Source organism: Pleurodeles waltl, chromosome 6 (assembly GCF_031143425.1).
Source record: "Pleurodeles waltl isolate 20211129_DDA chromosome 6, aPleWal1.hap1.20221129, whole genome shotgun sequence".
NCBI classification, from domain to species: Eukaryota; Metazoa; Chordata; class Amphibia; order Caudata; family Salamandridae; genus Pleurodeles; species Pleurodeles waltl.
This window is the reverse complement of record NC_090445.1, coordinates 12,162,002-12,186,446: the sequence shown is the minus strand read 5'-3', so window position 1 is coordinate 12,186,446 and position 24,445 is coordinate 12,162,002. Positions and strand designations below refer to the sequence as shown.

General features: G+C 49.5%; 1 protein-coding gene across 1 annotated transcript in view; it reads right to left on the bottom strand.

Annotated features, from left to right (window-relative positions):
* Window positions 1-3,700: 3,700 nt before the first annotated feature.
* Window positions 3,701-24,445, bottom strand: part of TBC1D13 (TBC1 domain family member 13) — a 95,736-nt gene continuing 74,991 nt past the window's right edge. The window contains exons 10-12 of the mRNA XM_069237018.1: window positions 22,684-22,844; window positions 22,434-22,491; window positions 3,701-8,439 (exon numbers count right to left, since the gene is read on the bottom strand). Of these exons, the coding sequence (XP_069093119.1) occupies window positions 8,374-8,439; window positions 22,434-22,491; window positions 22,684-22,844 (285 nt within the window). The 3' untranslated portion in view covers window positions 3,701-8,373. The remainder of the gene's footprint in view (window positions 8,440-22,433; window positions 22,492-22,683; window positions 22,845-24,445) is intronic.

The following is a 24,445-nucleotide window of genomic DNA, read 5'->3' as shown; positions in this document are numbered from 1 at the left end:
ACCTGGAGGGCATTCATTCGGGTCAGGCTGCCCATCAGCGATCGTTCAACGCTCTGGCCTCAGCACTGACGGCAGCCATTGTCCCTGTCTCCAGCCTCCCTCCTCCAACTCCCTCCACCCAGTCCCACTCCCCTGTTCCTCTGCCTATCCCAGACACACCTACAGACCTGCCTGCACACACATCAACACCCAAGGGCAGCTCATCCAGACATAAGCACCACAGATCACACAAGCATTCACCCAAACAACATCCACATGCAGACATGCCAACAACCACTGCCTCCTCTGTGTCCCCCTCCTCCTCGTCTCCCTCCTCCCTCCCTGTGACGTCTCCACTCTCACCTGCATGCACACCACCATCAGCCAGTACGTCCATCATCAGCACACCCACCAGAACACTCCGCACACGTGCAGTCACCACCCCCACTGCCATTTACACGTCCCCTGTGTCCTCTCCCACTGTGTCTGTCACCCCCTCTTCCAAACCACACAAACGCAGGCAGCCACCCACCCAACAGCCATCCACCTCACGACAGCCTCCGTCACAAGCACCTGCACCCAAAGACGGCACACTTGACTCTCCTACAACCACATCCTCTTCCTCCACTCCCATACCCACTGCACCTACCCTTCCCATTACTCCTAAAAAGTTTTTCCTCTCCAAAATTAACCTCTTTGCATCACCTGACCCACCCCCTCCATCTCGTAAGAGTCCAAACAGCACCTCAGCCACCACAAGCCCTGCACCTACTAGGACCATAGTTCAGGGCTATTGGAGTCCACCAGCTCCTAGGGCAGGAACATCGGCCAGCAGCAAGGGGACAGCCAGCCCACGCCCTGGGAAAAGAACCAAAAAAGGGAAGAGCCGGCGCGACAGGCCTTAGACGGCTGCCCCCAAGGACACTACCCTTGCACCGTCACCTGGCACATCCACAAAGGGAGGCAAGGGCCCCAGAGATTCGGCGAAGGAGGGCAAGGGCAGCAGGGCAGACAAGTCCGGCAGCAGGCGAGCTGCCCAGGAGGGCCCCACCAGCCCCATTTCGGGTGTGACGGAGGACACCCACGGGCCCAGGACTCCAGCACAGGAGGGAACCGCAAGCGAAAGGTCGTATGGCGACTGAGCGGGAAATATTGGCCAGATCTGGTTCCCTAGGAACACAAGACAAGCACCGCTGAACAGGCCCCGCCAAGGCAGGCACCGCTGAACAGGGCCCCGCCGTGACAAGCACCGCTGAACAGGGCCCCGCCGTGACAAGCACCGCTGAACAGGGCCCCGCCGTGACAAGCACCGCTGAACAGGGCCCCGCCACGACAGGCACCGCTGAACAGGGCCCGCCGTGACAAGCACCGCTGAACAGGGCCCCGCCGTGACAAGCACCGCTGAACAGGGCCCCGCCGTGACAAGCACCGCTGAACAGGGCCCCGCTGTGACAAGCACCGCTGAACAGGGCCCCGCCGTGACAAGCACCGCTCCGCTGGGCCCTTCCTGTCAAGCACCGCTCCGCTGGGCACCGCCGTCTCTGAACTGCTCCGCTGAGCCCTTCATCTCAAGCACCGCTCCGCTGGGCACCGCCGTCTCTGAACTGCTCCGCTGGGCCCTTCATCTCAAGCACCGCTCCGCTGGGCCCTTCATCTCAAGCACCGCTCCGCTGGGCTCCGCCGGGCACCGCCGTCTCTGAACTGCTCCGCTGGGCCCTTCCTGTCAAGCACCGCTCCGCTGGGCACCGCCGTCTCTGAACTGCTCCGCTGGGCCCTTCATCTCAAGCACCGCTGGCCCATTGGCAGGGCCGGATCTGTGTTGGGCAGGGCTTCACGAAGCACTCTGGCCAACATGCCTCCTCCATAACCAGTGGAGTCTGTAATCCACCTGATGGACTGTGGCTTTGCACTTCCCAGGATGTAACAGTGGTCAACCCACCCACTGTAGAGACTTGAGAGACTGTGGCTTTGCACTCCCCAGGATAAAGCAGTGGGCAATCCACCCACTGTAGAGACTTGAGAGACTGTGGCTTTGCACTCCCCAGGATAAAGCAGTGGGCAATCCACCCACTGTAGAGACTTGAGAGACTGTGGCTTTGCACTCCCCAGGATTAGACAGTGGGCAATTCACCCACTGTAGAGACTTGAGAGACTGTGGCTTTGCACTCCCCAGGATGGTACAGTGGGCATGGAGGCCCCTCGTGGATCTGACGTCGTGGACTCATGTGGCTGAGGTGCACCCCCTTCCCTTCCCCCTGAGGTGCCTGTAGTTTTATTATCTGATGCCCCAGCAGTGTTCTCTCCAATGGACTCGGGTCTCGTGTGTGGGCTTTGCCCATGTGTTTATGCACATTTGCCCACGAACAATGTAAGGTAGCCAATATGTGCCGGACTTTTGGGCTATGTATATATTGTTCATGTTGTTATATATTTTATTTATATATTTCATATTTCACTTAACTTCAAATATGCTATAATATACTTCAATTTTAATGATCATTTTATTTTGTCTTTGCATTATTCCGGGGGGTTTGGGGGGTGTCACTCTGACTTGTTGCTCTGCATTGGTGTGTAGGGATTTGGGGGGGGGGGGGGGGGGGGGGGGTGTCGCGTATGTGTGTGCCCGTAACCTTTTCTCCTCCCCCCTCCGTCGTAGGTGCAGTACTCACCGTTGTCGTCTGCGCCGGCGTTCGTGCTCCTGGTAGAGGAGTAGGTAGACAATAGCTGGTAGGATGTTTAATTCGGGTTCTATGCTGTCCAGATTCCTCGTGGAGTGTATAGAGGTGAGCGGTTTCCCGTTCGTAGTCTGTTTCCGCCGTGTTTTTATCGGCGGGGCTCCCGCCCCGGAAAAGGTGGCGGATTGGTGGGTCGTGATAGGGTGGGCGGTACATTGTCTGCCGCCTGTCTGTTGGCGGTGACCGCCGCGCTGTTTGTTTGTCCCGCCGTGGCGGTCGGAGTGTTAAAGTGGCGGGCTGTGTTGGCGGTTCCCGCCAGGGTCAGAATTCCATTTTTTTTCCCGCCTGCCTGTTGGCAGATTGGCCGCCGCTTTAACACCGACCGCCAGGGTTGGAATGACCCCCAAAATGCTTTGTCCATATGGAATGCCTCTACGTGGGGAGTACGGAAGAGCCGCAGCTGCAGTTCTCCTGGCATCATGTTAATACTATTAGTAATAGTCTCCCCCACAGTGTTTGATTTTTATCACTCAAATACCAACTTTAAATATATTTTGGAGATTCATCCATTTTTCTCTGAACTTCAGCTTATGAATTCTGAAAAAACACAAATTTTTGTTTCATATATGCATTTAAAAGTTTGGTACATATACATGAATTCAACCAAGCAGGACCTTCTAATTTATTTCATTGTGCAGCACAGAGGAGAGCTACTTACAGGTAGCTGGAGAGCTACCAGTATCTCATGAGCTACTCGTTGGAGAAGCCTGCAACAGACATTGGCTAAAAAAAAACACTTCAAAGTAGGTCAACTCTACACTTCAGAATTTTTAAATACTGCAAATTAAACCCCTGTGAATTAAATAAATAAAGAGGATAGTGTTATATGAGCTCCAGATTCAAAAACGAATTTCTAAAAATGAGATAAACATTTCAGCTGTATTTGTCACGATCGGGTCAAAGGTCACACTATGACCAAACAATATCACAGCTACTTGGCCACAGGTGTTGGACTAGCTTGTTTAAGCATCAAAAGTGAACCCAAGTTGCAAAACAAAATCAATTTATTAGGACAAAGTGTAACAAAGAACTGCACAAAACATAACTGGGTTTAGGGGAAGAGTCCTCAAGCCTCACGGGCAAGCAGTCAGAAATTACACAAAGTGGAAGACCATGTAGAGGTTGGCCCTCCCAGAAGGCGCTTCCTGCAGTGTAGACGTTTAGTTCTCTTCCAACACCTGTAAGCCAGTTGCCAGTTCTTGGGGCTCTCGCTGTCCCTGGAATGTCTGTATTAAGTATACCTTAGGGCACCTCTGGCCAAAGGATGGTGCCTCCATATACCTCCATACTCCTCAAGGCACATAATTGTCTCTGGCAGTGTCTGTCTCTTTCTCTCACCGGACTACTTTCAACATATCCTGCATCAACACCAAGGCTGCACTTTCAGCAGCGCATGACATGAAAAAAGGACTTCATCTTACAGCACCCTTGGCTGAGCGCCTTGCTGTCACAGCTCTAGACCACCTTCCAGACTGTTTCATGGTCTTAAAGCCAAAGCCTTCTCCTTCTTCTCTGAGGCCACTCTCGCTCTTCTTCAATTCTCTACCTCCTACATGATCTTCACAAGTCACTTTACCACCCCTCACGTGTGCCTCCCTATGTCATCCTAATCTCCCACACATACGTGCTACCACCCCAGCCTCTTCTGACCCATCCTGGGCTGCCCGAAGCTTCCCTCCCAGCATTCTGAGCATGTCTAACACCACCTTCAGGGCTGTAGGCTCAGCCTCACTTCACTTCACGGTACCAACCATGCTGCATCTGCAGGGACACTCTGACAGCGAAGACAAGGGAAGTGGCACATGGTTGGTGCTTTACTGTTCATATCACTCATGGGAAGCATCCAATCTACGAAGTCTGCACCCAGCCACCAGATGAGAACACTGTCCCAGAACACCTGCCCACGGCCACAGAAAGAGAGCAATGGACTATTAGTTTATGACACCTGCCCATGACCAGTGAAGATACCACTCCTCGCCGAGCTAGCAAGCCTCCCCAGGGCCACTGGATGAGAGCACTGGCCTAGGACATCTGTGCATGACCACTGATTGAGAGCACTGGCCAAGGACATCTGTGCATGACCACTGATTGAGAGCACTGGCCTAGGACATATGTGCTGTGCATGACCACTGATTGAGAGCACTGGCCTAGGACATCTGTGTATGACCACGGATTGAGAGCACTGGCCTAGGACATCTGTGCAAGACCACGGATTGAAAGCACTGGCCTAGTACATCTGTGCATGACCATTAATTGAAAGCACTGGCCTAGGACATCTATGCATGACTACTGATTGAGAGCACTGGACTAGGACATCGGTGCATGACCACGGATTGACAACACTGGCCTAGTACATCTGTGCATGGCCACTGATTGAAAGCACTGGCCTAGGACATCTATGCATGAATACTGATTGAGAGCACTGGCCTAGGACATCTGTGCATGACCACGGATTGAGAGCACTGGCCTAGAACAACAAGCCTACAACCGCTGAACCAGACCACTGGCTTAGGACATGGTTATGATCACTAAAGGAGACCACTTGTCACTAACCTAGGAAGCTAGCCCTCAGCAACTGGAAATACCCTCTGGCAGTAGCTCAATCTTGCCTCAACTTCTGGCCTAGGACTCTTGTCCATAACCAGTGGATGAAACCACTGGGAAGCCATAGGCAGCGCCCGCTGTAGCGAGTTTTGATTATGAGGTAGGGTTCTTGATTATACTCTACCACTGAGGGCAGCAGGGGGTGGTACGGGTTAGTGAACTCAAAGATATACAACTGGCAGATTCAAGCAGTACAGGTACCGCTGGCGTCTGCAACTCATGCAGAGTTGGAAGAACAGTCAAGAGGTGTTTTGGACCTTGAAGTACTTTTAAGATGGGTTTGAACAGCCCCAAAAGATAACAGATGAAAGTGGGAAGGTGCAGGCCTCTGACATGTAGAGTATACAGACAGTCTGGTCCCAATTCTGCAACCATCCTAGAAGAATCTTAGTGTTTCTGCAGCGCCGATGACTCTGTTAATATCCTTGCAGCCACTGGGAGTGGGTCAATAAAGTGTGTTTGGGTCCTCAACCCAGCAGCATCTTTACTTAGAGTGATATCCCCTTCAACCCAGCAGCATCTTTACTTAGAGTGATATCCCCTTCAACCCAGCAGCATCTTTACTTAGAGTGATATCCCCTTCAACCCAGCAGCATCTTTACTTAGAGTGATATCCCCTTGAAACCCAGTTACAGCTCTTGGAGAAAAGTGACATTTGAAAGCAGCACATGATTTTCACAACCAAAGGTTTCATACCCTTCCTCTCCCCTCCTGGAAACCCAGTCCTTTGAAATATTAGATGGCATAGAGGAGGAGTTGGGCTATTTAAAATTAGAAGAAAAACAGTGAGAGAGCGACCTCAATCGTCTACACATCACTCACTCATGTCCACTGCTCCAGGCGTCACCACTGATCTACTGTTCTGAGTGCCAGAGTTCATGGGCACCTGCTCACGGTTGCCGCATGTGATTATCCAAGATGTACTTGTACTCTTCTAGGCTTGGAAGCCTCCATTTCTATGGGGCCCAGCTGGGGATGAGACCCAGCCCGCACGCCACAGAACCTTGGCTGTTGGGTCATGTTCCAAGAACCCCCTCAGTGGCTGCTGAGAGGCATGCAAGGTGATCAGGAATCAATGTGATGCAGATGAGGAGACTCTAAGAAATGCAGCAGACCTTGGACTTGGAGGAGCAGTGTGAACAGTGCATGTATATCCATGAGCAGTGTGAGGGGCTACATGTGTCGCAATGTCAAGGCTCACATGGAGGTGCCGAAAAGGAGCAGGGCAAGCTTGTAGCTGTGACCAGTGCGGTGCACACACAGCTGTAAAACTAGAGGCTGCATGTATAGGAGTGCAGTAAAGGCTATAGGTGAGCAGGACAGTATCTACGGGTGAGCATCATGATGAGAGTTCGTGTAGAGCAGCAGGGTACATACACACGTATCGAAGCAGAATTATCACAGCTACAACGTGCACAAGAGTCTTGGTGGTAGGTGTGAACAGTGGCATGCATGAACCTGAGGTCAGAGTAGTAGGGTGCAGACATTGGTGTGTGAGACAGCAGCAAGGTCCAGGTATAAAGAGTAGCATGTGTAGGTGTTAGGAAAAGAGATGTAAGAGCAGCGGGATGCCCGTACCGACAGCTAAGATCAGCACCGTGCATGTAGAGGTAAAAGGTGCATGTATAGACCTGCAATGTAGAAAATACAACTCGGGTGAGTCTGTAGTGTACAAGAGCAACGGAGTGAAAGTGCTGAAATGTAAGAGACTGGAGTCCACGTGTTCAAGAAAACAAAGGCGTGTAAGAGTTTACTGGGGTGCAAGGAGGATAGGGCAAACTGTAAGGTTAGAGGCGCAGAAGTGACTGTAAGAAAGCAGCAGGGAATGCCTGGAAGACATGATGGATTGTGAGGGTAGAGGACCAGGAGTGACAGTAGGGGAGCAGGGAGTGCCTGGAGGTCATGAGGGATTGTGAGGGTAGAGGAGCAGGAGTGACTGTAGGACAGCAAGGAGTGCCTGGAGGACATGAAAGACTGTGAGGGTAGAGGAGCAGGAGTGACTGTAGGGCAGCAGGGAATGACTAGAGGGCATGAGGGGTTGTGAGGTTAGAGGTGCAGAAGAGACTGTAAGAAAGCAGCAGGGAATGCCTGGAGGGCATGAGGGATTGTGAGGTTAGAGGAGCAGGAGTGGCTGTAGGGCAGCAGGGAGTGCCTGGAGGACATGAGGGGTTGTGAGGTTAGAGGTGCAGAAGTGACTGTAAGGCAGCAGGGAATGCCTGGAGGACATGCAGGATTGTGAGGTTAGAGGAGCAGGAGTGACTGTAGGGGAGCCGCGAGTGCCTGGAGCACATGACGGATTGTGAGTGTAGAGGAGCAGGAGTGACTGTAGGGCAGCAGGGAATGCCTGGAGGACATGAGGGATTGTGGGGGCAGGGGAGCAGGAGTGACTGTAGGGCAGCAGGGAATGCCTGGAGGACATGAAGGATTTTAAGGTTAGAGGTGCAGGAGTGACTGCAGGGTAGCAGCAGGGTGTGTCTGGGTGACATGAAGGGTTTTAAGGTTGGAGGTGCAGCAGTGACTGCAGGGTAGCAGCAGGGAGTGCCTGGGGCACATGAAGCGTGTTAAGGTTGGAGGTGCAGGAGTGACTGCAGGATAGCAGCAGGGAGTGCCTGGGGGACTTGAAGCGTGTTAAGGTTAGAGGTGCAGGAGTGACTGCAGGATAGCAGCAGGGCGTGTCTGGGGGACATGAAGGGTTTTAAGGGTGGAGCTGCAGGAGTGACTGCAGGATAGCGGCAGGGAATGCACATATGACATGAAGGACTTTAAAGAGCGCGGATCAGCAGCATGCACACTGTGCTTGGTGATTGCAACCCTACTGATGCTGTAGAGTATAGACACTGGAGAAGATGAAATGTGCTCAGGCGATTTCTGATGTGACTAAAAATCAATTAATCCAGCATCACTGTTCGGTCTTGATTAAAAACAAAAGAACTGAATCCATATCCATGAGCAGAGACCGGTCTGTACAGTGCAGAGGCGCAGCTCCCACAATACATGGACGCATCGTCTCCCAAGATGCGTTGCAGTAACATCGTCTCCAAGAGGCAGAGTTCTGTTATTTGGAGTCTTGCAGGTCTCTGGCTTTTTTAATGATGAGATGAACGTCTGAGATGGGGTAGTCCTGCAAGAGAAAGGCAAGGTGACTCCTGAGAGAGAAGCAAGCTCTGGCGGATCCCATCCTCTGGGAAATCAAGGAATCCTACTCTGAAGGTAACAACAAATCACCATTCACTACTGTGAGCAATGCCAACAAAGCCTGCTCTGAAAGATATCACCAGCATGTTCTCACCTGAGGCACAAAAAGCATTACTGATGCAGAACTTTGCTTTGTGATGAATTTTATGCTGCGCACTCTCCTGCCGTTCTGTGTTGGGTTCGGAGTGTGGACTAACCTCTGCCTTTGAAATCCACAGTGCATTAGTACACAGACTCCAATTCAGATTCTATATATTATAAATTATCTATATTGAAATAGTGTCTGTGCATTGATGCACATAACAAAGGTTGAATAACCTTGATATCCGAATTCGGCTTTCCCCCGTGAAGGGTCAAATTGACTCTACAACACTACAAGATGCACCCCAAATATTACAGGTAAGTAGCCTTTTCTGTTTGCAGCATGTGTGTAATATAAATGCTGTACCTTCTTCCTTTAATGCAGTGTCCAGCAGAGAATAGCATGAGATGGAGTGGTCTACTCTGGCTTGTAAATTCACACAATACTACCTTGTGAAAGTGTAAACTAATGACCAAGCTGCTGCTTGGCAGATGTCAGCTAGTAAATGTCTCCTAAGAATGTTACCGTCAGCCCTTTCTTGTTAGTGGAATGGCGTGTAGTGTACTGTGAAGCTCTCAAGGCTTCTAACGATCCACACAGCAACTCAAACGTAAGAAATGACTGCGCTCAATGTGTTTGTGCCAAAGCCTCCAAAGCTGTATGACTTTAGTGCTGTTGATATAATACGTATGTGCTCCCCTAACATCAAGCATATACGAAGATCTTATTGCCCTATTTTGTTGATTAGTTAAAACAAAAACACAGGCAACCCAGTGGATTAACTAATCTGAAATGGTGATGTCATCTCATGTTAAATCTTAGAATGAGGACATAAACGAACCATGTCTTTATTTTCAAGTCTTATTAAAATATTCAACAGAAAGCTGAACAGAAATGAACATAAAATACAAATAAAAAAACATTAACACAACAAAATCATATTCACAGCAGTTCCATAAATGTACGGTTTGAACTGAAGAAAACCGGATATTAAAATAATGGCTTAATGAAACCTTGTTATAATGTCTAATACTCAACATACAAAAAATGAGTAACAGTGTAACACCGCTTTAAACCAAACACCCCCGTTGCACTCCAGATGTCACCCAAAATACAAACAACTGGACTGACCTTTTTATCGACATTAGCACACACATGAAAAGGACCAACATATAATTCACCAGTCGCTCAAATCGGGGCTAGAGCTGACCTTTGAGAACAGTGCTTCAGGCTGTATAAATGCTTATCAAAAATGCCATGATTTAATTTTTCTTACTAATAACAATTAATTTGTTCTCCAGATTCTTGGCATACCCTTTTTGCCTTTGTAAAGCAACTGGTGTTCGATCCAATAAAATTATGTGGTCCATAGAAATTGAAATGCAGATCTCTGAATCTCCAACTGAAGGGCCATGTTTTGCCCAGGGCATTTTCACATCTCCACTATGAAGAAGAACACAGACAGAACTGAAGGACTCCCCTGTTTCAGTCCATTAAGGATTGGCATCCGTTCAGAAAAATCATTAGTAGCACCTTGCTGCACGCTAACCAACTGTCCAGCATGAAGTCTCACTAATAAAAATAAAAAGAGCTGAAAGGGACCCTTTAAATGTGCCCTAAACAAAGTTGTGCCAGGCGAAAGACAAAACTAACAGCAGAACAGTAGGTAACTTGGCCCGGAGGGGGGTTTATGCCGCTGGTGCTCTACCAAACCACACATTTTTCCCCAATGACAGGTGTCTACAGTTTTTGTGGAGGGACACGTGACACCAACCACCTCAGGAGAAAGGTCAAAGGTGTTCAGCTGTCACTGCTCGATCTCCATGCATGAAGAGATTTTGAAGGCACGGGTGAAGAACCCTACCCTGTTGGTGCGACAATAGGTCCTTTTGGGGGTGCAACCTGATCGGAGGACAGATGCTCAAAGTCCAAGAGGTCTGGATAGCATTCTCTCCAAGGCCAATCCCGGGCCTCTACGATGACTTGAGCCCGATCAGAGGTGTAACCTGATCAGAGGACAGATGCTCAAGCCCAGGAGGTCTGGATATCACACTCACCGAGGCCAATCCAGGGCCTATACGATGACTTGGGCCAAGTCGGCCCTTTTCTTCAGAACTCGGGTCAGAAGAGGTATCAGTGGGAAGGCATACAGGAGTCTTGAGGCCTACTCTAGGAGGAATGTGTCTCCCATAGAGAGACGCTTTGGAAACTTCACCATGCAGAACTGCTGACATTCTTGGCAGTGGAGAACAGATCAAGCCAAGTCCCTCACCATTTGTCATAGAGACCTTGTAGCACTTCCGGTTATAACAGCCCCTTGTGTTTGGCTGAGTTTGTCCACCTTGCAATTCAAAGATCATGCCAAGTGGTTCACCACCAGGAAGACTCAGTCCATTCATTTCCAGTGGTGTAGTGCCTCCTGCCTCAGGGCCCAGGACCCCATTCTGGCCTACTTGTTACAGTACCACATGGGAGTGGCGTTGTCTGTAAGCACAAGTTTTCCTTTGATGGATGGAGGAAGGCTTTCAAATACAAGCGGATGGCCCGCAGATCCAAGAGGGTGATCTGGATCCAGGCCTCTGCCGAAGCCTAGAGTCCTCTGATTTCCAACTCTTCCAGGTGACTGCCACAACTCAGGAGTGATGCATTGGTCGCCACTGTCAGCTCTGGGTGAGGAAGTGAGGGGGGTCTCGCGCTGATCCAATCTTGGTCCAGGAACCACTACAGCACGTTTTCTCAGTCTCATCCAAAATCTGGATGTGATTGGAGAGGTCCCTATGATCTGGGCCCACTGAGACTTCAGATCCCACTACAGAGCCTGAATAAGCCAACTGGTGTGCTGGACCAGCAGGATGAAGAAGGCATCAGTCCTAGCAGCCTGGGAGTCAACCTCACTGCAACCCAAGACAGAGGCTGAAAGATCAGGATCATAACCGGACTGTCCTTGACTCTCCTTTCTGGAAAAGGCAAAAATCGAAATCATGTCCAGAATGGTTCAGATGAAGGGGAGCATCTGAGCAGTCCGGTATGACTTTGGCACATTTATAGTGAAACCCAAAGATGACCGAAGGTTCACCATAGTATGGAGCTAGTTGACTGCCTGTGGCGAGCCCGCCTTCAACATCGAGTCGTCAGGGAAGAGTGGGATACTCAACCTCTAAAGGAGTGCTGCTACTACAGCCATCATTATCCTGAGGGGTGGTGGTGACAGCAGCAAACTGAAAGTGTTCCTGTCTAACCATGACCATCAGGTAGCACCGATGGGCCAGCCGGATGGTTTTATGGAAATAGGCATCCTGTAAGTTCAATGCCACCACCCAGTGTGAAGGACAGACAAGACCTGGGCCAATGTAAGTATTCTGAATTTGTCTTTCCAGAGACGGCTCAGGTCTACAACAGGACTAAGGTCTGCATCGTTCTAGGGCACCAGAAAGTAGCTGGAATAACAACCACTGTCTACTTCTGATGCAGACACCCTCTCCAAAGCCACTTTGTCAAAAAAAGGATTGCACGTCTTCCCATAAGATGAGCAGATGGCCCTCCGTCAGTCTTTCAGGGGTCAATGGAAAATGCAGCAAAGTGGCAATGAAGGGCAAAGAGTACCTCTTCCAGGCTGTCTGTAGAGCTCATATGATTGGGGAAGCAGGGCAGACAAGCACAGGAAGCGTGCTGTAGCCCTGCTTTCTTTGAATCGCTCAAGAGTGGAATCTCCCTAGTCCTCAGAAGAGTCCAGTCAAAGGGCATGTTCATAAGGGATGATTAGATGTTACCTGAAAAACCCAGCTTGCAGCAAGGCTTGATAGGAAATGACCAGATTAATGGCAGTGGCTCACCTGACTGAATTGGTTAACAAATTGTGAACTTGGCTGTATCAGGACCATCCTGTAAAACTTTGGTTACGACAGGCTGGAGGTCTTCCAGGAGTTCTGAGAGGACAGGAACCACAGAGTCCATAAGAACGGGGGAATAGCAGCCCAGCAGACAATTAACATTGACAGAGCTGATGGTCAAACTGGCAGAAGTAAATACTCTCTTACCAAAGGTTTCTACTCTGTAGGTCTCCCTATCGTGGGGAGAAGTAGTGGGGAAAGTATTTGATTTAGTCCAGCTAGTTGATGCTTGCACCACTCAATTCTTGGGAGAGGGGTGCTGCAACAAAAATGCAAGTTGGTGGTGTGGTGCAATTTGGCAGTTGACGGGTGGGTCAGAGCAAAATCTGGTCCAGGCTCCTAACAGGGTATCATTAAAGGCCTCATTAAGAGGCAATAGGGTCTTGGAAGTAGTTTGCCCCGGCTGGAGAAATTCAGTCAAAAAGTTGGTTTGGACCCCTAAGGTGTGGAACTAGCAGTCAGGAATTATGGACGACCTCTGCATTATTACCGTAAAAGAAGCACTCCCTTCAGAGGCAGGATCCGGGGGTGTGAGGGGGCCCAAATCAGGAAAGGTGTTGAGGCTACTAGAATCTTGTTGGTCATCATGCCAATTATCCCCATGGTAGGTTTTACCAATACATGACCTGTGTCATAATCATTTTTCGAACCTGTGCCAAACAAGCCATGTAAAGTGTGCAGTCGCCCTTGTGAAGGTGGAACGTCAACTGGTGCAGGTTGAGATTTGAAGGCAACTAAGCACAGTCTCGGTCGAGGTCGCAGGGGTGCAGATTCAGGATCAGAGAGCACAATGGGTTTCTCCTCTGGTGTTGATGGAGTCAGCATCGGTGTTCCAGGAACAGTTGCGGGTTGTGGAGTTGGTATGGGTGCCAGAAGCAGGCCACTGATGGGTTCGAAGGGTCCAAATGGCACAGACAGTTATGGGAAGCTTTATGACGCTGCCCCCCAATCTCTTCTGTCTCGGCAGCCAAATTAAATTTACAGCTGAATAAGGATATTGTCCTCCAATACTGCAGAACGGTTATACGCGGTCTTTACAGTTTCTGTTCTAAGATTCAAGCTGCCTTACCCGAGTGTCTGACTGAAGTCTGCCATTCCCTCCAGCCCAGGGTTTGAAGCTACATCTGGGCCCATCAGACAAAGTCCTCCCTGCAGCTTCGCTAGCACGGTCCCTCTATCTCGTGTAACACGTGTCAAATGTTATGGCCTGTCAACATGGGTCCAGCTCTCGCACTGCAAGTGTGCTACACTTTCCTGAGAAGCCGGCCCATCGATGCCTGAATTCTGGAGCTGCCTCGAACCCCAGGCCAGGTCCGCTGCTGGAGCTGTTTCCGTCCTCTCACCTGCAAGTGGGTTGGATCTCCAGTGCTCACCCTCTTCATGTGCACTGCCACAGCAGCACAATGTCCCATCCATAACCCCTCATCGTTACATCCTCTGCTCGAGGTAAGCAGCTGTCACCTAGATCTCCCTGTGGGTCGGGCCTGTTACCTTTGCAGCTGCCCCCCGTCTTTGGCTCCTGGTGGGGACATCACTCCGGGGGAATGGGGCGCTATCAAGAGGCACAACTGTACTGGTCCGGATCTCGAGCAGAGCCGTCAAACTGTGTATGATAACTCCAATTTGCTATTGTGCTTGATAAATATCGCCAAACTATACAAATTGCATCCTGTTGTCACCTCATGTTCTGGGGAGTGCACCTTTGATTAGAGCACCAATCAGCAGAAAGGAACTTGTTCTGTTTTATCATGTGCCTAGGCTGCCTTAGTCAGCTGGCACCTCTCCTCTGTCTCTCTCCAAGAGCTCAAAGAATGCAACAGTCCCACTGGCTGTTATGAACCTGACAGTACTCATCTTGCTATTTCTGAGAAGGGGTTAAGCTTATGAAGAAGGAAAAATAAGTTGTTTTTTTTCCCACCCATAGCAGACAGAAATGTTCCAGATCACTAAGGATCTCGCCTCCACAGAAGCTGGAACTTCAAAAGTTGAGGACTCTCAGTTTTGCAGTGTCTTAAAGAACAAGTGACTTACCTTCGGTAATGCCTTACCTGGCATTCCTCAGGCGTCAGACTGGATCTGAAAGGTCTGAGCAGTAACTCTGCGTGCCGGTAGGTGGCATCACTGGGTGTGACGTGCACAGTGTCTAAACGGGCGTCACTCCTTGCGCTGGCATTTGTTTTCTTTGTCACATTTCCATGCCAGAAGCATCAGGCCAAGGCAGAATGCTGACGGTGGAGATGCTGACACTGAGGTCTTGCAAGGGTCACCCCTGCGTGAAAGTAGTTTGCAGAATGGGGAGGATTGGAAAGGAATCTGCGGCTACATAGAGTCTCTACCAGATAAGGTGTTACCAAAGGTAAGTAACTTGCTCATCTAATAGAGACGTATAGCCACAAATTCCTTACCTTTGAATAGATACCCAAGCAATACCCTCCCCGAAGGTGGAGCCTCAATAAGGACTAGATTAGAAAACCCTGTAGGACCAAACGGGCAAAATGCCCATTTCGCTGGACCCGACTGTCCAGGCAACAGTGCCAGGTAAACGTGTGCAGGGAGGCCTGAGTTGCTGCCTGACAGTTATCCAGGACAGGTACTCAGGGAGCTAACACAGTGGTCATTGCCTTGTAAGGTTGCTTTTTAGCCAGTTCGTAGCAGTTTTTGATTCAGAGTACTATCCATCGTGAGATGGTCTGTATCTGCACCGCCTTTCCTTTTTTGGCTCCTACATACAGTTATCCACCCAGAACTCTTTTCTGCAATCAAGTTAGAAAGACAATTCTCTTTTTGGGTCCAGTCAATGGAGTCTCTATCCCCTTCCTTAGAGGAGTGACAAAGGTAGGCAAAGTGATAGACTGGCCTACATGAAAGGGCGTTACTACCTTTGGTAGGGAAGGATGCTCTAGTGTAAAGGACCAGTTTGTCTGGGTAGATGCTAAGGTACGAAGGCTGTGATGACAGTGCTGTAGCTCACTGGCACTCCGGGCAGATGTTATCACCACAAGGAAGGACATTTTAATGGTAAGGAGCCTGAAACGGCAGTTGTGTAGCGGTTAAAAGGGAGCACATATAACAAATATTAGAACTAGGTTGAGGTCCCATGGTGGCATAATGAAAGCAGCTGGTGGAAACATGTTGGAGTCCTTTGAGAAACCTATTTACAGTAGGGGATTCAAAAAGGGGTGACTGGTTTGGCAACTGCAGAAATGCCGATATGGCAGACAGATAATCTTTCAATGTGCTTAAAGCCGATCCCTGCTGGGCTAGAATTAGAATAAAAAAAATAATTTGTGAAAGCAGTGCAAATAGAAGATCAACTTGTTTATCTGTACACCATGCCACAAACTTGCTCCAACTGCAGGCGCATATCATCTTGGTAGAGGGGTGCCTGGCCGCTAGGACTTCAAGCGGAAGGTCGAAAGCAGTAAACTGCCACTGCTCAATCTCCATGTATGAAGGCGGAGCGATTTCAGGTTCAGGTACAGGATTTTGCACTGCTGCAACAGAAGATCATCTTGAAGAGGGAGCCTGATAGAAGGACCAGTTCTCAAGTGCAACAGCTCAATATACCAGACTCTCCGTGCCCAATCCGAAGCCACAAGCACAACTTGGACCTGGTTGTCCCTGATCTTCTAGAGAACTCTAGCCAGGAGTGGTATCAGTGGAAAGGGGTAGAGGAGGCCTGAGGTCCACTCAAGACTAAATGCGTCTCCGATCGATGCATTGGAAAGGCTCGCAAATCTGCTCACACTGCACATTTTAAACAGAGGCGAACAAATCCAACCAAGGCTCTCCCCCATTTTTTGGAAGGGACCTTGCACCATTTCCAGATGGCGACGCCATTCGTGATCTGCTAGGCACCAACAGCTGAGTTTGTCCACCCTGGCGTTCAGACAGCCCGTCAGGAATTGGACCACCAGGGATATGTCCAGAGACACAGCACCTCTTGACAAAGGGTCCACGACCCCAATCCGCCCTGTTTGTTGCAATACCACAGGGCAGCTTTGTTGCCCATGAACACCTGTATTAGCCATCCCCTGATTAAAGGAAGAAAGGCCTTTAATGCCAGCCAGATCGCTTGGAGCTCCAACATGTTGATGTGGACTCAGGATTCTGCCAGAGACCAGAGTCCGCTGATCTCTACCTCTCGCAGATGGCCACCCCAGCCCCAGAAGTGACGCATCTGTTGGGGAAGGGAAAGGGGTGCCACTGATGCAATCGTGGTTCGTTACCTACCACTACAAGTCTTTTGCAGTTCCTTATGAGATCTGGAACAAGTCAGAGAGATTCTCTTAATGCTGTGCCCACTGGAACTTTAGGTTCCACGGCAAAGCCCTCATATGCCAGCAGGCACAAGAAGGATGCAGGAGGCCATGGGGCCCAACAGCTTTAGAGTCAGTCTCACCAAAATCCAGAATAGAGGCCAAAACATCTGTATCGGACCCTGAATATGCTGGACTTGCCACTTGGGTGTCTAGGACCAATGCTGTATTGTGTCCAGTACAGCTCAGATGAAACAGAGCCTCTGAAAAGAAGTCGGGTGAGGCTTTGGCAGATGATAGTGAACCATAGTGAATGCAGGAGTTTAGCCGTAGTCGGGAGTTGGGAGACACCTGCCTGGGGCGAGCCTGCCTTCAACACCCAATTGTCGAGGTAGAGAAAAAACTGGAATACAGGAGCTCTGCAGATCAGCTGCAGCTACTGCAATCACTTTTGTGAAACCCCGAGGGCTGCTGGTAAGGCCGAAGGGAAGCACGGTTAACTGAAAGTGCTCGTGGAAGAAGTCGAGCTGCAGATAACCCCTGTGAACAGGCAGGATGCGGATGTGAAAATAAGGCTCCTGCAAGTCCAGAGGTTCCATCAAGTCTGCTGAGTCCAGGGGACACAGGAATTGTGTGAGCATGAGCATTTTGAATTTCTCCTTCTTCAGGAAAAGATTGAGAGGTCGCAGGTCTAGAATAGGACAAAGGCCTCCGTCCTTCTCAGGCACCAGAAGTAGCGGGAACAGCAACCATGACCTACTGCTGATGCCAGCATCTTCTCTACAGCTCCCTTGGCCAAGAGAGCTAACCCCTCCTGAGGGAGTAAGGAGAGATGGTCTTCTGACAGCTTGACATAAGCAGGTGGCATGGGTGGAGGGTAGTCACAAAGGGGAAGGAGCAGACTCTTTGGACGAGCTGCAAAGCTCAACGGTCAGATGTTACTGACTTCCAGTGGTGCAGGTGATGGCATATCCTGCCTCCCACTAGATGCCCATGATGGTTGGAGGGCATACTGGAGAAGCTTGGAGGTTGCCACTGCCGGGGAGTGGTTGACTGGCTTGATTTCTGGCTGCCTGTCCCACATCTGTTGTAGCCCTTCCTTGGCCACAAAAAGTTTGCACAATTTGCAAGCCGGGGTGGATGCGCGTGCCAAGTTGTGGCCACAAAAGGAAGACTGGGATTCATGAGGGGCTATGGAAAGGCCCAAGGACATGGTAGTGGCCTTAAAGCCCGCGAGTTTCACCTTATCTCTGAAGAGACGAGTGCCATCAAAGGACATGTCCATGGAAGAAGCCTGGACAACCCCTGAAAAGCCAGAGGTTCTCAGTCAGGCGTGGCTTCTTAATGACACAGACGATGAAATTGTTCTACCCAGCAAACCAGTCGTATCCAGTCCACATCGGATGGTGAACTTTGTTGCATCTCTGTCATCTGGAATCGCCTGTTACAGTGTTGGCTCAGGTCGCCTCCGAGATCACTGACTGCATTTACACAGCTGAATCCCAGATTGTGTGAGTATATCAGCCCAAAAGGCATGCAGTGTACTGCGACTGCAATGCCAGACTGCCAACAGAAAAAACCCACTCAGAAAAGGTATCCAGCCTCTTGGATTTCCTGCCTGGTGGAGTGGAAGGGAATGTGCCAGGGTTAACTCGGGATGTGGAGGCCTGGACTACCAGGCTCTTCCAGTTAGGGTGATGGATGAGGAAATTGGGATCCCCTTGAGCACAGCGACTGAGGTGGGCAATTGTCCTATTCACAAGGGAGCAAGGGTTCAGATGGAGTAACTCCTGGCTCGAGCACTTCTGTTAAGGTGCTGGTCTTGACTACTACAGAGGGCATCTGAAGGTCCCAGACCTCAGCTGCCCTCCTAACCAACATAGCAAATGAGGGACCCTCCTCTGTAGCCACGGTAGGGGGAGACAGCAAGCCCGTTTCTGGGGAGGTGCCCAAACCACTGGCATCTGCCAATTCCTCATACCGGTTTCCTTAGTGTCATCTACAAGGTACTAGTAGCCATAACGGTTCTCAGATCCCCCTCCCATTCACCCCCAAATCCAAGCCTATAAAAAGAATAAGGCGCACTGGCTCTGACATGAGGGATATCCAGTGTTGGATGCCGCTGGTCCTGCTCCATGTTGGGGAGGACTATGTGGAAGGCATTACGGTGGGTTGTCAGTGGGCATGTGCTGGGAAAGGTTGAGGTGGCTCGACCGGTGCCACTCTGGATCCATCACACATACAGGGAGTGAAACCCACCGGTGGAAGACCAGTAGAGGCCTCTCTGTGGCCGACGGGATCCAAAGGCACTCCAGCGGGGACGGGCCGCCCAAGTATGAGGTGCATGGCCTTATTAAGTTCTCATAACTGGGCGGGGTTGCTCCGGCTCCCAAAAACTCTGGGAGGCACAGGTTCCACCAAAGAACCAGGCCTCGAATGCTGACGCTCCCTCATCTCGTCAGATGACTTCGACTAATGTGGTGAAGCTGAAGTTCTCTTTAACTTCTTGCTCTTCTTGTGCCTGTGGGTTCATCTGAATTCGACTCCGATAACAGCTCCTGAAGTGGCTCCAAGAAAGATCTCAGGACCTTCCTCTCAACCAAGATCTTGAGCGGCAAGGAGCTTGAGGGACGACTCCCTGAAGGCCATGGGGTGTATAAAGTGGCAGTCAAACAAAATGCATCGGGGTCCATCACGATATCTGTCGATGACAAGCACCACATGGTTGGAAATTAGCTTTCTAGTGGACATCCTGACGCATCAGGAGACAAGGTCTTGATAAAATCTCGACAAAAAGTCAAAAAAAGGTCAGTCAAAAAAGACTGTTGCTAGCTCTTCCCAGATCTGTGCTGACTGGCGCAGAAAGAAAAGAACTGACTGCAGGGTACAGGTGTGGCATCTACATAGGCACTGCAAACGTCACTTCTCGTGCGGACGGCCCTATGCAGAGCCAAACTTTGCTACCTACCAGCATGCAGGGGTACTGCTCACAAAAAATGTGCAGTCTGATGCCTACAGACTATTCAAAGGTAAGGAAATTTGCTACTAAAAAGTATCTATCTATGTCCTGCTTAAGGAGAAGACTTCTCCAGAGCCCAGCCAAAGACAAGAGACTCCAAGGGTAAGTTAGCGGACTTCCTGATCACAGTACAGGGACACAACAGCTGGGAAGCCTGCTGGGGAAAGTTGGTAGCCCACAATCTTCAGGCCTTCCACAACCACTGCCTTGCAGCACCTGAGACCAGGACTTGATGCTCAAAGTTGCACCTGAGTTTGCTGAGCCCGAGGAGTCGTCGGAGTGCAGCTTGGTCATCCATAAGCAAAGTTATTGCCCAGGGTAGGATTTGTGACCGCGATACCGGGTGACTGATAGCCCAGTGGCAATAGCACTTCTACCAACACAGAGAAGACCCTGAGGGATGTCAGCCAGGTGACCAGGACTGCCTCACTCTCTTCGTGTACCAAGGAGTGGCTGCAAGAGGACCCCATTGACTGCATTGCACCTACAGCATCCTTGAGCATTTTCAGTATCCTTCATCCCTGCATCAGGACAACTTCCATAGGAATCCATTGCAAACCTTGAGCATCTTCAGCGTCCTTCATCTCTTGCATCAGGACCACTCCACAGGAATCCATTGCAAACCTTGAGCAACTTCAGCATCTTTCACCCCTGCATCAGGACCACTCCTAGGAATTCATTGCAAGGACCACTCCATAGCAATCCATTGCAAACCTTGAGCATCTTCAGCATCTTTCACCCTTGCATCAGGACCACTCCACAGGAATCCATTGCAAACCTTGAGCATCTTCAGCATCCTTCATCCCTTGCATCAGGACCACTCCATAGGAATCCATTGCAAACCCTGAGCACCTTCAGCATCCTCCACCCTTGCATCAGGGCCACTCCACAGGAATCCATTGCAAACCTTGAGCATCTTCAGCATCTTTCACCCTTGCATCAGGACCACTCCACAGGAATCCACTGCAAACATTGAGCATCTTCAGCATCCTTCACCCTTGCATCAGGACCACTCCACAGGAATCCATTGCAAACCTTGAGCATCTTCAGCATCCTTCACCCTTGCATCAGGACCACTCCACAGGAATCCATTGCAAACCTTGAGCATCTTCAGCATCCTTCACCCTTGCATCAGGACCACTCCACAGGAATCCAGTGCAAACCTTGAGCATCTACAGCATCCTTCACCCTTGCATCAGGAACACTCCACAGGAATCCATTGCAAACCTTGAGCATCTTCAGCATCCTTCATCCTTGCATCAGGACCACTCCATAGGAATCCATTGCAAACCTTGAGCATTTTCAGTATCCTTCATCCCTTGCATCAGGACCACTCCATAGGAATCCATTGCCAAGTAGATTAAGTGCCTGGAAATGTTTGGAGACTGCTTCACCTGCAAAGGTAGCTGATTCTGAGGACCTTGCGGGTCCCCCTGACTGACTCCCCACTGGAGTTGGTTGAAACTTCAGTGTGGTCTAAGGGACCACAATATAACTAGCCCAACTTTTTGGTGCAAACGTTTCTTAGTGTCAAATTTGTTGAACTGGCCAGTGCTTTAGTGAAAGGCTTTGATTTACTATACCTTGTCAATTTTATCCTAGGGTGGATCTTTTTCATTGTGGTGTCTAAAAATACACAAAAATAGAGTCTATTTTTATAATTGGTGTCAGAATTTTTGGTGTCCTGTCTATTTCTTCTTCAATTGCTCTGGTGCTGCTTAAATGCTTCAGACGTGTTCCTCTATGTAAATCTATCTGCCCAGAGCCATGGCTCTCCTGGGTTGAGCTGAATGTGGGACAACAAAACTTCAGGGCCCTAAAGGGGTTGGCAAGTGCACTACATGGTGAGGTTGCACAACCGCACCATATAGTACACCCCATTTCCTCACACATCCACACTCGACACTTCCTTTTGGCTTATAGCTCCAAAACAGCTGACCGAAATTATATTGAACAACATACCTGCAAAAAGTGGTGTAATTGTAGTCAGTGTTTTTCACTTGAGTGCTGCGCAAGATTCCTCTTTGAAAATGTATTTACATGATGTTAGGAAATGACATTAAATTTGGGACCGGTCTTATATTTAGTCACTGGTTACCTATCTGGCCTAAGTGTGGTGCACAGACTGCTTGAATATTGAGATCCACTCCTCCAAGTTTGGTGCTAACTGGTCAAGTGAGAGGTAAATTTACTATAATGCAAAAATGGAAGGAAATACAAGTGTGATTAAAATATGTTTTTCTGGTTTCCAGATCACTCCTCTTGGTTTCCCTTTCACTTATGACTATTTCTTTTTGGGGTCCTTTTAGGATGTTTGATTTCTGATTTAGTTCCAGTATAAAAAAATTCTATGCCTTCATTTCTTGTTGGTTCTATGGCTGGATTTATTGTGCCCCCACAAGTTGTATCTTTTTAGAGTGCAGAAACCTGGAATATTATCTTTGTGTATGAAAACAAATCTTAGAGTAATAATCTTACACGTGAAGGTCGTGCTCTTCTACCCCACACCTTTATTCAGATCACACTAAACACTTGAAGGGTGACTGGACATATCTGGGCTGGGACATAGACTTAAAATGCGTGAATGAAGACAGGTCCAAGAGATATATGTATGAGCCAAGAGATACACAGACCGCCAGCCCCTGCCATGCATCCTTCTCCAAGACTTACCTGCAGCAGCCTCATGTTCAGGGTGAAGTCTCCTTCCAGTAACTGCTCTCGGATAAGTCTGAAGAGGGAACCAGGGTCAGAGTTAGTTAAGGGAAACCTCACCATGAGCCACAGGCTTTATGTGCACAATTCATGCCACCATGGATTACCCACATCCCCAGGCTGCCCCTCCTTCACTCTTCATTCAGACATCAGCAGGGCTCACACTTAACACCACCAGGGAGTACGCCTGTGAACACCTCACACTCACATCAACATAGCGCAGCACACCAGCAGAAGGAACTCGAAGCGCTGGTCGTCAGCGAAGAGGGAGTCCCAGATGCGAATGACGTCAGGGAGCAGGAACTCCTGCGACAACAGAAGCGTCAGCCAGCGGAAGGTGAAGAACTGCGGCTTGATGTTTTGCTCTTGCTGCGGAGAGAGGTAAACATCGTCAGATGGATTGCAAGGCAACTGGTGAGCTCTAGTCACGCAGGCAAAGATTACGGGTTGATGTGGGGCTCAACAGGATTCAGGAGGCCTGATCTAGGGCTTGAGTGTTCAACACAAAAGCAAAATGCGATTCAATGTGGCCTTGGCCCCACAGCCACTTCAATCATAAGGATGAGGTGTCCAGCAACTGGAAGGGACTGACGACTGTGCAGAGCTAGAAGCCGGCATGTCCTGCCAGCACAGTCACACCCCCCTCATCTGCACCCAGTCTTTCTCTAGCACCATGACAAGTGGCTGCACCTGGGGAGAGGGATAAAGAGTACAGGAGTTACTACGAAGAGTGCTTACGCCTGCAGCTCGCACACATCATTACCTGAAGTGCTGTGGCCTGGATGCTGTCTAGGGAGCTGTCTGGCTCGGAAAGATTTTCAAACATAACTTGATTGACACGAGTGTGACAATCATGCCTTTGAACTGCTACTGAACCTGCTTTCGTTTTATCTTCACGAGGATGAATATGATGCACCAGCAACATCTCATGGTTAAATTATGGTGTCAAAATATTATTGTCAGAACACGGGCTGGACAAAGATATTGGGAGTCTGCACTTCTATCAACAACATGCAAGTATCCAGGTAAGTTTAAGGTAGGTTTTGGGGCGAAGGTTTGGTTCAGAGGTAGGACTGGTTAGTTCTAGGGTGAGAGCTAATGCGTAGGCTTATTTTTAGTATATGGTGAGTGTTTTGCCTTGTATTGCTTACATTTACGTTCCAAAAAAATGACAAGTCATATTATACATTTTTTGATATTATTGTAATTAAACACAGCATTGTAGGAAGGTGCCCTTTTTGACATGGTCACCCCAGTTTTGCCTGGTACATGATACAATTTCGACTGAAAGTGCACTGGGTTACTGCTAACCAGGTACCCAGTGCCAGATCTCTTTCCCTAAAACTGTGCAATTGTTCTCCAATTGGCAATACATTTTCCCCCACCCGAAGGTCCCTAGTAAATGGTACCCCTGGTGCCCAGGGCATGGGTACCAAAGAGGGTCCCTAAGGGCTGCAGCATGTATTGTGCCACCCTAAGAGACCCCTCACCAAGCAGAGGACAGGCTGCCATTTCAGGCTGCGTGTCTTGATGCAGACAAAAGTGAAAACACAACATGGCACACAGCCTGTGTGCCATGCCCCCTAACACTGCACGCAGTATATGTATGGTTACCCCTACAGCTGCCTTACAGCCCTAAGGCAGGGTGCATTATATTACATTTTAGGGCATATATGTACAAGCAGATATACCCCTGCTATTTCTCTGTCTATTCATAGACATAGTGAGTGAACAGGGAAGACATTTTAAGTAGATGTAGTGCACACTGGTCACTACAAGTTCCACAGCTACATAATGGCTTCCCTGAAAATAGGGTGGTTTGATATCAAACATCTTATATTAATAAACCCTCACTAATGCCAGTGATGGATTTAATACCTGCACCCAGAGGGCACTACCAGTGTGCAGACGGACTAGTTTTAGCCAGCCTGCCACCACCAGACACGATTCTGATCCCCAAGGGTGAAAGC